We start from the raw sequence: 19,560 nt of genomic DNA, 5'->3' as shown, positions 1-19,560 counted from the left end.
GAAGTTTTGTGAAATAGGCCTTTATACCATTTCTTATCGAAGGCCTTTGATATGTCGAGCAATTGTCCTAGAAATGAAGCCTTTGTCAAGAGATTCGCTAATCCTATGAGATATAACCGTTAGCACATCTGCTGTAGATCTAGCAGAACGGAAACTATATTGCGTGTCACTAAGGTTATTTCTGCTGAGTTGGTTGACTATTTAATATTGATTCCAGCAACTTACTCATGGCACACAGGAGACTTATTGGTCTGTACTGAGAGGGAGATGACTTATCACCTGAATTCTTAAATACAGGGCATACTGATGAGGTTTTTCCAGGGTGTTGGAAAGCACTTCTCCTTAAGGCAATGCTTAAACAGTTTTGTAAGTATGGGGGCAAGTTCAGGTTGAAGCTTTTTTAACACTATAATTGGAATGCCGTCAGGGCCAGTTGCTTTACTGGAATCAAGGTTCTTGATTAGCTTGGCGACCTCACGCACAGATATTTGTATGTTACAGGAGGAAATACGGGGAGTTGATGGCCTTGGTCGCATAGGGTAGAATTTGCTACAAAGTTCTTGGCAAATAGTTTGGTCTTGTCTGATGCTGATGAGATGACCTCTGGTCCATTGATAATGGTTGGGATAGAATGCACGTTTCTGTTCAGGATCCTATTTGCCAAAACTGGTGGGAACCAAGCCGCTGCTCAGCTACTTTAGATTTAATGGATTGAGCATATAGCTCTCTTGCATTTTTTATTACTCTTTTGCAGTGGTTGCTGGCGGTCCTGAAAGCAGCTTTAGTCTCTGTGCATCTATTACGTTGGTAGAAATCAGTTACAACTTTTCAGAAAGTTTTATAAAAATCCAAGGCATCAATTTTTTTTTTTAATAAGTACAAAAGTGTTAATTTTAGCCATTTTAACTCGAAAGACACCCCTAGGGAGGCAACTGGAGTTTTTTTTTTTTTTTTCGGAAAATCCGTTCTGTTAGTTTTTTAATAATAACATATTTTAAAAAATTCCAAGGCCTAGTTGAGAAAAGTGCGGACAGACGAATGGACAAGACTGAATTTACAGATCCACCCTCCTTTTGTCAGGGGGGGGATCAATAAAATGAATTCGGAGTTCACAAACTCTGAACGACAAGCCAGAGTGCTGTCTTTATTTTAAAACTAACTAGTAAATTATAGGAAATGTAAGGTCTACGCGAAAAAACCTAGAAAATAAACCAACAAGGGAGTTAACTCATAAGTTTAACCATTTTTTTTAAAAACTGTCCACTTAGGAAAATGTAAACCTTGGGAGTGATCTCCCCTTTTTTTTTTATATTGGCTGTGTTTCGTTTCTCGATCGTCTTGTTTTGCCGCGTCTCACGTAAACTTGCTATAACTTAGTGTTTTTAATGTTTAATTTTCATTTTGTGGTATTTTTTACAATCTCCTCTAACATTGTTCCCCCGGCCCTAAAAAAATGAGATTCTTTTTTATTGTTGGGGTTAACATATAAACTAAAATATTTAATTAAAAAAGTTCAATTATAAAGAAGTTTGATTTTATTTGTTAATAATTGAATAAATTGTTGAAAAATAAATAAAAAATAAACTGCAAAAAAAAAAAAAAAACTGTCCGAAAATATAATTAGGGAATTTTTGGATTAACACCTATATGCAATTTATGATTTTAGAAATAGTGGCCGTGATAAAGTCGATACTTTCTATTTTACCTCTTAAAATAATCATGTAGTTTCCCGACAAGACAATACACAGCACCTCAGAAATAGGAGCTTTAAACCTCCTAAAATGCATACTATAATTGTTAACAAGAACCAGTGGTATAGCAGATAAAGTACTAATTAAAATTCAGTTCCAAGTGACATTCTTCTGGAGGTTGAAGATTCAATACTAAGAATACACTCAAGATGAGAACAGTAATCCAAATAATCAATCTTCTCACTAAAAAGTTAGATACGTAATATGGAGTTCGTCTTGCAAGACCAACAGCTAATGTGCTGACTGTAATATTACACAGGATCAATGAAGTTATAGATGGAAGCTTTGTTTCTAAAGTAGCTCTTGACATATTAAAGGCCTTTGATAGTTTAGCATAAAGGTCTACTTCACAAGCTTGCTAGTTATGGAATTCTGGAAGTGTCCTCTCAATCATCAAATCCTTTCTCTCTGATAGGTTTATAAAGGTAGTTGCTGATGGACAGAAATCCGAAGAACATAATATTAATGTCGGTATACCTCGAGAATTTATTCAGCTCTTTTCCTGATTTTTATCAATTATTATTTGTTAACATTTACGCAGATAATACTCCTATCTATGGCAACACTTTGAAGAGCATTAGAGATAAAGATCTTTCTGATTCTCTCTCTTCTGACCTGGATCATGCTGTGCTATGGAGAAAAGATTGCTGGTTTGATTTTAGATGCTTTTTTTTTTTTTTTTTTTTTTTTTTTTTACAAGGTGGTCACCACTTATCAAGGCCCGGAAGCCACTCAGGCTAAAACCAAGCTTCTCTCCTTTCACCAATGTTTGGATTCTGACTTTGCCCCAATTGAAATGAATGACTCTCTCCTTGTGGAAATGCACTGCTTTGATAAGTTTTTTAGTAGTGACCTTCACTTCAGACTTAAAATGGAAGACTTAAATTGAATTCATCATTAAGATTGATGGAAAAATGATTGGATCATTCTACTGCTCTAGAAAGTATCTCATATCTGATGCAATCCTTTACCTGCATAAGAGTCGAATATGTTCTTAGATTACTGTCACATCTGGTGGAATACCTTTCAGAACATCTTTTCCTCCCTTGAGAGAGCACAAAACTGATTTTGAAATCTAGTGGGAACTGAAAAGATTAGCATAATCTTATTCTGCTCTATTGTTATTTTAATGATAGTTGTTCGACTGAGCTCCAGATTATGGTTCCCCTCGTCATTCACAACAAAAACTCGTCTAGATACAACCACTTTTAATAATTTCCCCATTTCTCTCTGTATACCTAAAACTATCAAAACTTCTATGAGCAGAGTTTATTTTCTAGAATTACCCGTCTGATGAACACAATTCTACAGGGTTGCTTTCCAGTTGACTGCAACATGATCGTTTTGGAGTTTAATTTGAACACTTATTCTAGTTAAGTTGTTTTCTGAATCAAATTCTGCCCAGTTTTAACCATAGTCACTAACCATCAAGGTGTTTGTCTCACCGTCCACCTGAGAAACCTATTAACCCTTATCCTCGAGTGGACTTTGGGTCCTGATAAGTGATAGTTCATTAGTTAAAAAACCTCATTGGGAGAGACATTAATATATATATATATATATATATATATATATATATATATATATATAGCTTTTTATTATCCCAATTAGTATCCATTTAAAGAATCGGTGCTTATTCAGATTGGCACTTATGGCAGCATTTAAAAGGAAAAAATATACAGAAACATGTCTGATGTATGTACTGGCTATGGAATGAAGATGGCATATTCCAAAATCACGTAAATCCACCAAATAGTTTTATTTAAAGCTAAGAAAATCCAAATGTACAATTTTTAACAATTTTACTACTAAAAGGCATTGAACATAAGGCTAATTTTTAATCTCTCAACTTCGATTTCAGTTATTCCTCCTTTTTTATTTTATTGGAGTTAATCATGGCCGATGAAAACGTGACTCGCTTTGTCGTAAAATTTGGTATTTTTTTACATTAGGTTCACCTCCACAATTTTCTTTAAAATGACGACTTTTTTAGACTTTTGACTATGCTGAATAAGAAAATCTCATTTAAATTTTGAAGAAACAAGTAGTTTTCAAGATATAAAGACCTGTATTATGCACTGTAATTCACTGGCGGCCATGTTTGTATGCACGTGTGATAAACAAATAGGTCCACCTTTCAGAATAAACACTCCCAACCTCCCTATGTTAAGAACGGCTTTCGGAATAAAGATCCTATTGGGGTGGGTTGAAAAAATATTTGCCCCAAATTTAACTGTTATATTCGTTGTCAGCATACTCACCCACAAATACTATAAAAAAATTGAGAGGGGCAGTGTCAATGGCAGAAAAGTGGATTTGTTTCCGCTAGGTGGCAGTGTTGGTCGTAGAGAAATACATTTGTTTATCGCACGTGTGCGTACAAACATGGCGGCCAGTAAATTACAGTGCATAATACAGGTTTTTATATCTAAAAAACTACTTGTCTCTATAAAATTTAAATGAGATTTTCTTATTCAGCATAGTCGAAAACCTATAGAAGTCGTCATTTTAAAGAAAATTGTGGAAGTGGACCTAACGTAAAAATTTACCTAAAATTTGATTTGCCTGAATAGTAATAAACTACTTAATGAAATGACGTCATTTTTTTTCTTTTTATTTTATATTTCATTGTCGTTCCGTGACTGGTACGTTAGGTGTATCAGAATTTTTGACACCCCTAACACGAAACTGCGAATAAAATATAAAAAACTCGTAATTTCTCTTTTAAAAGTGGGTTTATTTTCTTTATGGATTATACTTCCAAAATAAACTTTTAAAGTTGTTTGAAAAGTAATAGAAATATTATTTTTTTTATTTTTTAAAAAAACAGTAATGAAATTAATTGAATTTTACGAGTTCAGTATTTTTCAATTTTTAAACTTCAAAAATCTACCAATTTTTCTATTTATTCTATTTGTACGATATTTTCAGGGTCAATGTTAAATTTTATGCTCTTTCCGATAAACCGAATATATTTTAGACAAACGTTTTTTTTTTAAAATTCACGCCCCCCCCCCATTTTGAAATGTCTATTAAAAAGTAAATAATTAATTTACTCACCAAAGTTTTATATATCACAAATTGAAGATAAAAGATCAATAAATGATATATTCAAATTTAAAACAACAAAAAAGTGTTTTTTGGAAATTTACCTGTAAATTCTGAAGTTTAAAACCTTTTTTTTTTAAAAAACACTTTTTTTTTTTTTTTTTTTTTTTTTAAATGAAACCTTGGTCCTTGCTCTTTTAATCGAAAAAAAAATTAGGGTTTGAATTATATTTTTCGAGTAGTTATAAGCTTGGAAAGACAGGGGGTCGAATTATTCAATATTTTTCACAAAGTTTCTGACACACCTACTGGTACGTACATCATACAGACTTTTTTGTATTTTCTTTACTTTTAATTGCCATGGCGCTGACTTGATCATTTGAAAGTAATTTTGAAGCCTTTAAAATTGTCAATCAGAAAATAATTTCTTGATTAAAGCTTTTTTAAAAATCAAATCATTAATTTTCTCATGCGTTTTTGTCATATAAAAAGCTAAAGGCTGTTTTTTTTTTTTAGTCAATGTCGTATATCGATCACGTGTTCGTTTCATTTTGTGTCAAGTCTGAAATTTTTGACAATAAAAATTAAATGATATAAAAAATGATTCAAAAAGAAAATAACAAAAAAAACCTTGTTTGTTTCCGCCATAAGAGTTTATTTTTGTAACAAATCCATTTACTAATAAACCTAATCAAAACAAAATCATTGTAATTAGGAATTTTATTTAGTGTTGTTCTTTTCTAGATTAGTGTCCCCCCCCCCCACGAGAAATATTGTTTATCTTATTTCATTTTACTTCAGTCGAACTTGTCAGATGGGGCTTACATTTGAAAAAAAAAATACTGAATTAGAAAGAAGTTCAGAATATAATTTTCCATTCCTCAATTGACCATTTAAATGGACAAATTTTATTAAAATATTAACAGTAATCGAGTTTGGCCTATATCTATATTTTCTATTTTATTTATTTTTTTCTTCTTTCCTCCTGTTTATTTTTTCTCCTTTCTATTTCCCCCACCCCAATTTTTGTCATTCTTTTTCCTCTTTTGCTTTCTTTCTCTTTTCTTTTTCATTTTCCTTTTTCTTTTTAATTTCATTTTGATTTTCCTTTTTCTATTTGATTTTCCTTTTTCTATTTGATTTTCCTTTTTCTATTTGATTTTCCTTTTCCTATTCGATTTTCCTATTCGATTTTCCTTTTCCTATTTGATTTTTCTATTTGATTTTCCTTTTCAATTTTCCTTTTTCTATTTGATTTGAAACAAATTCCAAAGTCTAGCAGTTTGAAGGAAAGAAACAATTACAGTAGAAGGCTCATTTATTTATATAAATTGGGGTTTGGCAACCTGTGGGCTGGATCTGGCCTACGAAGGCATTTTGACAAGCCAATGAGCCTGATTACCAATGATTCTATTGTTAACATAAGAAACGAAACTTTCAAATTCAAAAATATGCCTGCTGATTCTCTGATCCACCCAACCAAATTTGAATACTATGACTACAAAAATCCAATCAAAATCTAATCACCTGCATGTCTGCGTTAAAGAAAGAAAAAAATAATACAAATAAACATAAAACAAACTGAGAGTGGATTTAACTGACTGACCAGCAACAGACATTAGGCAGGGAAAGCTTCAAAAGGACAGTTGTTTTAGCCACCTTTCTATTTCGTTCATTCAACAGCGCCCCCCCCCACCTCCCCTAATGCTTATCCTTACCACCTACCCTGTATAAGTTGCAGGAATCTTCCAATGGATTGTTTTTATCTTTTCAATAACAATTTCAAACATACACTTCATAATTTCATCCATTTCACTTCAGGTGATTTTTTTTTTTTTTTTTTTTTTTTCATTTGGAAGTATTTTGACATTCGTTAAGGAAAACTAATATTTGTTAGGTATTTCTTTTTTATTTTAATTTTAGATTTTTTTTTTTTTGATTTCTCAATTCTTATTTTCATTATGGTTTTTAATATTTAGGTTGACAATGATCTGCATATATAATTTTCCTTAATTTTTCATTAATATCCTTTGTCCGGCCTGCGCACTGTCATTAGATGACAAATTTATCTTTTAAATACATTCAAAGAAATGAAAAGAAATAAGAAATCAATTTGCCTAAGCGATTGTGTGTGAAGGACTCTTTTTTTCTTTTTTGTCTATTGTTTTTAAAAGAGCCGCCTCCCTAGAGAGTGAAAGAGCAGACATCTCTAGCTCTCTTATTAATATATCTTTCGAGCTAGCTAAGATATTTTAAATTGTCTTTGATTATTAAAGAACACATTTTAAGAACGGGTTTTGGGACTTACCCCATTTTTTATTTAATTACTGTTAATATCGACTAAACTATTGCAGATATCTAAGAAGAATAACGCATGGCAGTTGCTCGACTGAGCTTTAGTCTATGCCCCCCCCCCAACACATATTTGCAATGAATACTCTTCTGGCTACAACAGCCGTCAATAATTTCTCTTACTCTCTATCAGTGCCTAAAACTAAACAAGGATTCTATGAGTAATGTTTCTTTCCTAGAACTGTCCATGTGAGGAACACAATATCGTGAGGCTTCATCCCAGCTGACTATAACATTGTAATTTTCAAATCTAATGTAAATAAGTCCTTGTTGAGCCATCCTCTTAAATAATCAAACCCTACTCAAGTTCCACTGTTACTGATCATTAGTGTTGTCTCGGTCTATCTAACACTCATTAACCTTTAACCTCAAGTGACCCTTAGGCTTAAGCGGTTATTCTCTGGTAAAATAAATAAATAAATAAAATTACAAATGAATAACACCTAACATTAATTTATTATAAACTGTTTCAAAAGTATTTATGCAAATTTATATATCTATAAAAGTGAACGTGTCTGTGTGTGTATCTGTGTATTTCCCTACGCAATAACTCTGTCCATTTTTAGTCTACAGACTCGAAATTTGATATACAGGATACTGAGGTTTAGGAAAATCGATGTGATCGGTTTTTGGCCAGAAATTTGGCGATTAAGAGGTCAAAGTTCAACGATTTGACCTTTGAGAACTCTACCAAACTCCTCCGACAATTTTAGGTCTAAGCACTTGAAATTTTAGATATAGGTTCCTTGGACATGGATCTAACTTAATAACTTGATTGGAGCCCAAAACAATAAATTTTAAGGGGTCATAATAGGGGTCAAAGTTAAACAAAAAATTGACCTCTGCGGTCTATTCCAAATTACTCAGACAATTTCTGGTCTAAATAGTTGAAATTTTACATAAAGGGTATTCATAGATAGGGCAAGCTTTTTCATCTGTTTGAGTCGAAAATTTTTAGTTACCAATATATAAATGTATGTATGTATGTATGTCTGTTTGCATGTCTGCCTTAAACTTTCAATAGAGGCAACGGATTTTACCAAGATCAGTATTGTTTTAAAGTTTGACCGTTCAGACGACAAATATCGAAAAATTTGCTAAAAACATTAATATCTTCCCCTTCAACTAGGCACTTTTCTACGGGGGGTGGGGGCACTTTTTTCGCCGATGTTTTTTAAAGTTATCCTCTCCTTTAGATTGTCTAGCCTTAATTTAAAAAAATGTCGCTTCCGGTTTAGCGGTGGTCATAACAGCATAAACGTTAGGTTTTACCCCGTTCTTTTCCTCCTTTGCGGTACGGGTTCGAGCCTGCCTTCCTACTACCACTTTTTTTTTTTTTTTTTTTTTTGCTCAACATACACATCCAAACACCCGAGCAACGCCGGGCTGAAATGCTAGTTAGATATATAACAATGTCTGTATTATATATACAGTATTGAATTAAATAACAGTTAATTATCTTGATGCTAATATAAAAGTTATAAAAAAATACAAACTTTTACATTTATTCATTTAGATAATTAAGTATAAATGTCTGATAGGATTAAAATTTGGCATGGACAATCCCATAGTCTAGAAAAGTATCCAGTATCAATCTCCACCCTCGCACACATGTACATCAATTGTTAAATAACTGGCAGAAAAGTTTTTTTTGTTTTTCAATGTTTCCAAATAATAACCTTTTCTTTTTAAGAATTTTATTGTTTTTTCCATGTGACAATTATTGCATTGTTACCATTTTGTTTTTGTTGAAATGTCTGTTGTTGGTCTTGAGAACAATCAGAATTGGAACTCTTTCATTGAAGGGGAGGAGGTATCAAGGAGCAGACTTGTGGGGAGGGGTAGAGAACTTCAAATAAAGCCTAAACATTTTTAAAGCTCTACTTGCTCCTCCCCTCCCATCTCATTTATAACTTGAAATAATTTGTTAAACAGTTTTTTTTATTTTTTTTTAATTACTCTTATTCACTCCAAACAAGACACACTGTCACTTGGCTTGGCCCTAAGTGGACTACTATTTGGAACCATATCTACAGGGACACTATGTAGGGAGTTGAGCAGCGAAACTATGGTGGGGTTTTACCTTTGCACCAAAATCAACAGAGACTGAACAATTTTTGTAATGACGTTTTTCCTGTTGATTAGGTCCTGTGCAGTTCTAGAAGATTCGCCCTTTCAGGCTTTGCCTTCTCTCTTTGATAAGGAGTTTATTGCTAATCGTTTAAGGAGGCGCTTCTACCGGGGAATGCAGACAGGGTTGCCCAGCCACTTTTTATGGGCCAGAGTGCCCCCACTTTCCAACCCTGATGTTACATTTCTCGAGGTGGGAGAAAAATAAACATCCACTCTGTCAGGAGTTAAGCAGTGAGATATCTATTCACATTATATTAAAATGTCTGCATATCTGTACAATTAGGGAAGCAGGAAGCCGGAAGGGAATTTCAAAGTTTAGCAGTTTAAGAGAAAAACCTGTTAGAATAGAAGGCTATCTGGCATTTAGGGACCTTTACAGTGAAAAGGTGTGATTTTTCTGCTTGTCGGGTTAGTCAGAGAAATTAACGTCAACAGGAGGGGAGCACAAGTGCCACAAGTTCTTCAGAGGCACAGGGCTGCAACATTGCAGTGATGAGACAGGGTTTGGGACTTGGTTTATAGTGTGAGACCTATTTGGTTGGTGACTTTTTCTGACTTGGAATATCTGCTAAGAAAACCCTAGAAATGATCAAACATTTTCACATTGAAAGTCTGATCCAGGATGAAAGGACCGAGGATGAAGAGCACTAACCAAACCATTATTGAGAAAGTGCGGAGAACATTGGGACCTTAGGAAGGCTTTTTGCCATTCACCCCCGTGAATACTAATGAGAATACCAGTGAGAGAATCATAAGTGGGTGTTGTGATAATGCAAAGTCTTTTGCAATAGTTATCAAAAGAAGTAAAGAGCACTGGAAATCTGGGAAGACTTGTCACTTAGACTCCAGGACACCATAGGTTAATGTTAACAGATTTGAGTCCCATGTCGACCTCAATAAAGTCTAAAATATCTCTAAACATAAAGATCATTTTGCGATTCTATTTCAGCCAAGTAATCGTTTGTTTATCCGATCTGTTAAGAATTGTTAGTCAAGTAAACGTAGACTCCATGAACAAAGCTTCTTTCTTAGAACTGCACGCCTGTGGAATTGTCTTCCGTTTTCCTGCTTCCCAGCTGACTACAATATGGTTGTCTTCAAGTCTAACGTAAACAAGTTCTTGATGAGCCGTTCCATATAAGTTAACAAATTTACTGAATTGATTACTATATTGTCCAATTTCTACTGTACACTCCTTTAACCCTTATCCTCGAGTGGCCTCTTGGCCTTGATAATGTGGTGATGCCTGTGTGTAAAAAAAAAAAAAAAAAAAAAAAAGACAGTAATTGCCGATGGGGTTGTTGAGTAATTGCCAATCGAATTGTTAAAAACAATAACAACAAATAAAAACTTTCAAATTAATTATTGAAAACAAAAATCTCATTTAATAAACTTTGACCTTGAAACTACAATCTGACCAAACTTTTCTATCATACATGCCTTGTTTATCATAAATACAATGAAATCATGAATTGTATTTTTTTTTTTTTAATTTTGAACTTTAATGTGCTTAATAATGTGTGTGTGTGTGTTTATCATCACCATAATAATAATAGCAATAGAAAGAATAGGAACAACACCAAAAAAAATTCTTTGAAAAAAGAATCGAAGAAATTAGAAATGGGGGAAGACTGAGAAGATACAATGGATAACTATAATGAAAACAGCTGAAATCTTAAGAAAAATCCTAGGATGCGGAAACCAACCCACATAAACTACAAACACTAACCAGTAATTTGACTGCTGTGATAGAAATAAAACAAAAACAGAATATGACTACAAGGAACCAAGAAAACCAAAACCGAAAAAATGTTAACTACTCCCTGAAAAAAAAAAAATATTGGTATCTACATAGAATGGCACCACACCAAATAGTCATGAAGAGTCTAGAAGAACAGTGAAGAGAGAGAGAGAGAGCACTAACCACACATTTGCTGGAAAAACATGGAGAGCTCTGAGATCTTGGGGAGGCTTTTGGGCACCCAAACTCTAGGGAATACCAATGTCTTTTGCCAGCCAGAAATCAAAGGTAAGGTGCTGTTGCAAAAATATGAAGTTTCTGTGTAGGTTATTGAGAGAGGTAGAGGACACTGGAAATCTGGGGAGACTTGTTGTCCCTCAGACTTCAGGGAATACCACAGATTATTGCTAGTGAGTGATCGTTGGTTATGGTCTGTGTAAGCTCTTAGTGAATGGATAAGAACAATAAAAAAATGGTGGTAATGCCACACCAAGTGATTGTGAGGAGATAAAGGATGATGACGAGCACTACTGGAAGAGTGCGGAGACCCTTAGATCTTGGTGGGGGCTTTTAGCCATGCAAACCCCAGAGAACACCAATGAGAAATCAGTGGTAAGCGGGTGTTGCAATAATGCACAGGGGACACCACTGATTATTGTCTGTGAGCGATTATTGGTGATGGCCTATGTGAAAACTCCTTGTAAGTAAATAATAATAATAGCATCTGAAATCTTAAAGAAAACCTCATCTTACATAGTCCTCTGTAATAATTTTAAATGATTAATAGGAATTCCTAGGCATTACAATGTAAATCTTGCAAGTTTGAATTATTGTTATCTCTTTAGATCGTTATTAAAATGGCGAACAAGACAGCTGTTTTACCTGTTATGTAGCCATCTATATAATGCCACCAAATAAAAATCTGTTATATAGCAGTGTATATAACAAGTCTATTTAATGTTGTGTAACTCGTCTATTGAATGTGTCCATATGTGTATATATATTTACATGTTTGTGATTCTATAAACATGCATATTTATAACCGTATCTTTGTGATCATCTAGTGTTCATGTGTGTTTGTATCACCGTCCGTATCGTCTCTAAAATGACGAGTGTGTATGCACATCTATTTATTTATTCATTTATAAGTGTGTATAACATAGAGATACAGTTCAACAGATGCGGACATATATAATTTACAACATCTTTCTGGGAAGTTTACATCCGGCCGAACAGGAGAACATGCCTCCGTCCATCTTTTGATCGTGATCGACGGATTTGCAAAAGCTGCAATGATGATTTATCCTAAAAGAATGACCATCAAGTCTTGGTTTATATTTACATGCAGCTTTTTCCAGATGTTCCCCGACTTGGAAGTTGCATGCTTTTCTTTGTTACTACATTCTTGCTATATCCTGCGCCCGATAGCTTCCCTGGCATACAGAGGTCATTATGACTGTCCACTGTCTAACTCTGTCGCTAGCTGACTGCTCCTCGTTTGTCCAACCCGGACTTCCAACTCTAACCGACTAACTCTACGTGTATATCTCAAACTGTTCCTTCCCAAATATGTCATCACTGCAACGTAGCACTAAAGAAATGAATCACTTGATCTTTGTCATGTAATCCATTATTCACCAATAAAATTCAGTGTGAATGCACTTGAAGATGATCGGAGGTTACGTTGAAAAAAAAAAAACAACCAAGATGAGAACAATAGTCGAAACAATCCAAGTGATACAAAAAATAATTATCAATCCCCATCTCAAAAATATAAAACATCATATCAAAATAACAAAAAAACGGAATGGACCCGGATTTATTAAAAAAATAAGAAATAGATTTGACGCTATTTTTCACCATTCACCAAAACAATCAGTGTAAATGCACCTGAAGATGGCCGAAGGTTACCAGCCAAAACGTTATTTGTTTTATATTAAAATTCTAAAGTTATAATAAATATTTTATCTCTCTAAAATACCTAATTCATTTCTTTTTGCCATCCAAAAATTAAAAAAATTTTTTTTTTATTTGCAATCGCCCATGATTAGGTTCCTGGTGTTTTCTGGGAACCAACAATATAGCATTCTATTACTCATGGAATTTGATTTTCTAAATTCCAAATCATAAAACAGATCCTAAGTATGAGATCAAAAAGGTAGAGAAAAGATCGTTTTAGCTAAAATGTAAGGATAATATAGACATGCAAAACGTGAATAGATGATTACTTATTTGTTGTCTGTCGCATAAAAATTAAAATATCATAGATGTACACTCGGATTATGATGCGATCTCTTAGACAAAGTTGTATACTATGATGCAAGCACATCATCACAAACCTGATGCCATATCATCATGCTCTTGTATTTCTTACTTAAAAAGCAAATAAAAAAAATCTTTTTTTTTTTTTTTAATTATTTTTTAATGCACATTTAATTTTTTTTTTTTTTTACCTTGTGCTCTAGAGGACCACATGAAGAGACACCTTTTTAAAAAGTTGATTTTTAAAGATATTCAGGTATGCTATGAACGAATATCACAGTTAAATCTATTGCCGGCAATAATTTTTTTATATGAAGACTTTCATATTACCATGTTTTTTATAATACTTTAAAGTGGTCGCCATATTTTTTATTGTTACGTAAGACACTTGACGCATGCTTCAAGCAATATAACCTCCCCCTCCTCATGTTAAGAATGGTGAACAGTGGACACAATAAGGAATACATTAGATAATGAAGGTCTATATAATATAAGAACTATTTACCGGTGACAAATTTAACTGTGATATACGTTCATACCAGACCCGAAAACGCTTAGATATCAACTTTTTAATGATGAGCCTTCGTTTGGTCCTCTAGAGCACATTGATTCTTTTATTTTATTTTTTATTTGTTTTTTTTTTTTAGTTTGTATAAAAATTTGATATCCTTGTTCATTTGAAAATATATTTTTATTTTGTAGAGGAAAAGAAAAATGCAGTCCGATCAGCTGAGAATAAATTGGAAGAAGCAGCACTCCTGGTAAGAACTGGCAAAGAAAAGACTGAAAATATTTCTCTAGGAAATGAATGAAATTCAAAGACATTTTATTTCTCTTAATTTAAGAATTTTAGAAATCACATTAAAATCTTTTTTTGATAAAATAAAATTTGATTAATCAATTTTTACTAAATATCTATTTACTATTAAAACTTTGTAGATCTTGCTAGCTTGTTACTGGACACAGTTATCTACACAAACACACTAATATATATATATATATTAGTCATTGGATGATTCCAATATTTTACTTGATTCCAATACAATTACAGATTCCGTTCTAAATTCCTGATTCTGATTCTTTTTAAATCTCTAAATGTTGAACTATTAAGTTATCTTTTTTTACTTTCCGAATACCGTGGAAACACATGTGAAATGTGCAGATATTTTCACAAATGTAGAAATGCAACTGTTGGGTTTATCTATAGATTTTAGTATTAATAATATTTAGTTTAATATTAATATTTATCATTTTAGCATTACTAACAAGAATGGAAGATTTTGTTTTAAACAAAAAAAACACCCCCAAAACGCAAAAGAATCATTTTATTGAACAACTTAAAGCAAATTTCCTAATGAATCTCAATAAGAAAATTTATTTTTAAAGAAATTTTTATATTTTAATTTTATCCTCCTAATCTATCTTCATTATCAACATTAAAATTCACAATTTCTTATGCTTTAAATATTTCCAGGACCATCCACCCAACTTACTACAAAATGCTAGTTTTATTTTGGTATCTTAACCCACCCACCCCCTTTTTGGTGCCGATGAGGAGATGAATATTCAAATACAATTATTCTCAAGGATTATTGTCAAGTGTAAAATAAAATGAATATCGTTTCGGAAACGATCGTACACTCAAGTTGATTTTGTTTGTTTTTCCTGTTGAAACTGATTCAAAATTTATGATTATTAATCTTCATAATCAATATTACTAATATATATATATATATATATATATATATGTATATATATATATATATATATATGAGTCTTGGAAGATTTTAACCTTTAACACTATATAAAAAAATTAAAAAACTACTTTTTATATTTTTTTATCATTCGTTGGAAAACTATTTAGTCAGTAAGTCATTTAATCACCTGCAATCGCTGCATCAACTTGCTTTCTTGAATTCACAATAGTCCTAATGTTATTTCAATGATCATCAGTTGTCTACCATATATATAATTATTTTTAATACCTACAGACACTAATGTTTCAGCCTTCTGGAATCATTAGAGCAGGAAGATATGATTGCTGCTGGTCGTGGTATTTGAACCCCACAACAAAGCCATCTCTGTCTTCATTAACAAGGAACAAACCACTGGGCCACCGTCAGTCACAATGATATTCAAGTGAAATTAAACATTTATAAAAGCATAAACGTTATACAAGAATGGTCTACAGTAGTGAATAAAGTGTCATGATCTAGCACACCAGCCAAATCACCAACTAACTAACTATATATATATATATATATATATATATATATATATATATACATATACATATAAAGAGCAAATAGTTAATAAAACATGTTAAAAAACACTTTGAAAAAGAGTTAAAAACATATTTAATCTGAAAAGGAAACCCTTAATAAGTGGATAGTCCTTAATCCGGAGTTTCAAAGATACTTTCCTTCTCATCAGAGGGTAGGAAATTAGCAAAATGCGGGATTGGATTTTGCATACAAAAGTATTTGATGAAACTGCAAGTAAGTCAAAGATCTTACTTGATAACAAAAAGTGAAGCAGAGGGAATATGGTGAGAAAAAGGTGATTTCATGTGAATGGATAGTCTGGTGAAAGGTAAAGTATCTAATGACGGTAAAATCCAAAAATGTAAATCCAAGAAAGTGTATTTAATTTTCCATTCGCACAAGTAAAATCCAAGGAAATCGCATAATTGGAAGATGGTCCAAAATAATCCAAAAGGCCGAAATCCGTGGAATAATTCAAATATGTACAAGGAAAATGGGGGAAAAAATTGCAATAATATTAATAGAAAAATAAGATATGCTTTTAACACGGCTGCCGAGAACAAAGTGTAATTAAAAAAAAAAAAAAATCAGTAAAGAAGAGAGAAAAAAAAAAGATTAAATGGTGATAGAATTAAATATAAATTAGAAAAGCAAATGTCAAAATGACACAGACAGGATAACATTAAAAGGTGCGAATAATATAGGGCAAAAAAAGAGGTCAACTGAAATGTACAGGTTATTGCTTAAGAAAATGTCAGCAAGGGTTATTAAAAGACACTAAATGGAAAAAATAAAGAAATAAAAATAAATATAAAATATAAAATAAAATTTTTTTTTAAGGGGAGAGGATGGCTGGTATATGCAAATTCCGGATAAAGCAAGCAAGCAAGTAAGTATGTAAGTAAATGCATATAGTAAAATATAAGTAAATATACATACAGGATATAGATATGTGAGTAGATTGATATAATTGATAGATAGGAATATTTAAAGTCTAAAACGAAAATTGCAGATAAAAAACCGGCCAAGCAAAAACGAAATAAAGAATTATTAAGTTATAAAGTATTAAAAAATTATGTAGAAAAAAACGATAATGTTAAAGAAAAATTATATATATCTGAAAGGTTAAAGTAATAGCTATGTAATGTCAAAATTACCATAATTAAATTTGGACTTATGTTTACAGAAAGAGATCAGTTCGTTTTTAGAATTTATTATATTGTTACTTTGAAGGGAAGTAATTATAGTTATAGTTTCGGTTGTGCAGAGGCGATATGACTTAGAGCCTGGAGTATAAGACTTAACTTTTTTTTATGATATTCCATTTGATTGAAAAGGGGGTAGTATTAGAGTTAAATTTTTTAATTAAACTAGTTAGAGAAGTTCCTTGGTTATTATGAGAATTATGGTTAAAAGAAAAAATGTGGTTTGATATTCTTTTCTTAATTAATGTTGAAGTAGCGCCGATATATGTATGTACTTTATTAAAAGCTCGAGGTCTGATATTAATATTAATTTGCTGATTTGTATTAGTTAAATAGTTTGAATTTTGTTCATAGTGTTCAACAAATGGTGGGACAATGTCTGTATGAGGACTATTTTGGAGGGGATAATGAGTGTTGTTAGTGTTAGGATGGCTGTTAGGAGAAATATTATTATTCTCATTAATATTATGATTATTATTATCATCATCATTATTACTAGTTGTATGATTGTAGATGGAGGGGCTGCTCGAGTGGTATATTGGATTAGTAACTATATCAGATGGAGGATGGGAAGAAGGATAACTTGAAGACGAAATATTAGTGTCTGTTATGTGAGGATTGCATGGGAGCTCAGTAATTGTGCATGAATATATAACATCTTTATGGATGCAATCATTATTGAGTGGGCAAAGATGTTTATTATTACAATTAGAGTTAGTTTTGGGTTTAATTTATTTTATATATATATATATATGACTTTAGTCACTACTGTTGCCGGGGTTCGAGTCTCTCGACTGGCGTTAATCGTGACACCCTGCACTGATGATTCCTGAAAGGATGAAACACTAGTGTCTGTAGGTATTTAATAATTATTATAGTAAATAATTATGTCAGCCCCTTTAAGAAACTCGTTTCTTATTGTTGAGCACTTTCAGTTGTAAGAAAGTCAGTCAACTTGTGTAATATGAGCAGATTGTCATATAATAAGATCACTGACTGACACTAAAAGCATTTAAAAAGAATAAATGTTTAATTTCAACTGTATCTCTCACGGTTTGCTCGTGGTTTGGGTCCTTGCTAATGAAGCCAGACATGACTTCTGTTGCTGGGGTTGGAGTCTCTCGATTGGCGTTAATCGTGATACCCTGCACTTATGATTCCCGAAAGGATGAAACAAGTAGTTAATAATTATTATATATATTATTATTATCATTATTATTTACTTATATATATATATATTAGTCTAAAGAAGTGTTGCATGTTTTATAAAAAAAATATAAAAAATGCAGTTTAAACTCCTAGTTATACGAAGTTCAACATATCACTTACCGCTAGAACATTTACAATTACAAAAGGGAATTCAACTATACTACAGGAAAACAAAATAAAAGAAAAACAAAATAAGAAACCTTAAATTTAATTGTTAAGCAGAAAATGGGGATCATCAGCTGTTTACCATGAGACTGTTCCAGAGATTTAAAACCAGGGCAGCTGTTAAATTTATGGCTCTCCAGTCGAAAGAGAAAAATGTGTATTTTAAAATGATTTAATGTTTTTATCTTAATGAATATCATTTTTTGATATTAGCACAATCTATTTTGTGGTTTCATTTTTTTTTTTTTTCTCCCCAGGTGCAAGAAATGGAGCAGGAAAGTAAAGCTGCCCCTCCAAACTATCGGATGCAGATGATGAACCGATTGAGGAACTACCGAAAAGAAATTGATAGCCTTACTAGAACCTTGGTACTAAAATCTCTGTATTCATTTACTGTCGCTTTTTCTGTTTTTTTTTTTTTTTTTTTTTTTTTTTTCCAGGGATCAAACTGATATATAAGCTCAGTCTCCAGATTATATGACTTGGTGGCTCAACTGTTTCTAAATTCCACTTTGTATGACCTTATCTTATCACTTGCTTTCAAGTTTTCCTTGATTGGTTAATATTCCTGCCATTCAAAACGCCAATGCTTCTGCGATAGTTTATCGAAAAGGACAGTCCGTTATAAATAGGGCTATGATAACAGCATATTTATTTCCTTGTTTTGAAGTCTTGGATATGACCTTAAACTATATCTTGGATATGACCTTAAACTATATCTGATGGTGAGACCCCAGCTTGCGGGCTTTGGGGAGTGTGAAGCCACCCTTTAATTGACATTGCTCATAGGTCCACTCTGGCCCGGAGTGGTAGTACCTGTTAGGGTCCCAACTATGGGTTGAATAGAAACCGACTTGAAAAAAACAAATATATTCTATTAAAAATTTTTCTTCAAAATCACTGGATTCGGCATTAAATAACCTGAAAAAGGTTGATATGCTGTAAAACAAAAGCAAGCAACCAATCCAGATAATAAACACATGATTTTATGTAGAGCGATGTGGTTCTGGGTTCATTGTGTCTAACTGTATCGGATATATACTCGAGAGTTAAAACAATGAAAAGAATATGCTCTTGTCATCGCCCTAGTTATAAATAACTTCTCTGTATTAAAACTCTTCATTGACATCACTCAGGAAATAGAAGTGAGGCTTCACTCTTTTTCATTCCTGCTTAATAATTGATGTGTTCTCTTTAATAAAGTTCCAATGATGTCTATTAGAATACAATTTTTAAGCATGTAAGCAACTGCAAACATGAAAATTGCAAGCGATGAGCAGTAGAGTCCACAAGTGATCAGAGAGTACAAATATTGTTTAGGGATTTTGTTGTATTTTAACAGTATCTGACTATTCAAAACAAATGAGTAAAGTGAAATCAGTTATTACTTTGAAAAAAAAAAAAAACTAATATATATTATTACTAGCCTG

The 19,560-nt window shown here is 32.4% G+C and overlaps 1 protein-coding gene across 1 annotated transcript in view; it reads left to right on the top strand.

The window, feature by feature from the left end:
- LOC145260503 (vesicle transport through interaction with t-SNAREs homolog 1B-like) overlaps positions 1 to 19,560 on the top strand; it is a 49,337-nt gene that overhangs the window by 10,583 nt on the left and 19,194 nt on the right. The window contains exons 2-3 of the mRNA XM_080118619.1: positions 13,990 to 14,048; positions 18,388 to 18,498. Of these exons, the coding sequence (XP_079974745.1) occupies positions 13,990 to 14,048; positions 18,388 to 18,498 (170 nt within the window). The remainder of the gene's footprint in view (positions 1 to 13,989; positions 14,049 to 18,387; positions 18,499 to 19,560) is intronic.

Source organism: Euprymna scolopes, chromosome 36 (genome assembly GCF_053919585.1).
Source record: "Euprymna scolopes isolate OS-2025 chromosome 36, ASM5391958v1, whole genome shotgun sequence".
In the NCBI taxonomy this organism is placed as follows: Eukaryota; Metazoa; Mollusca; class Cephalopoda; order Sepiida; family Sepiolidae; genus Euprymna; species Euprymna scolopes.
Note: the sequence above shows the minus strand (reverse complement) of the source record. Positions and strands in the feature narration are given on the sequence as shown.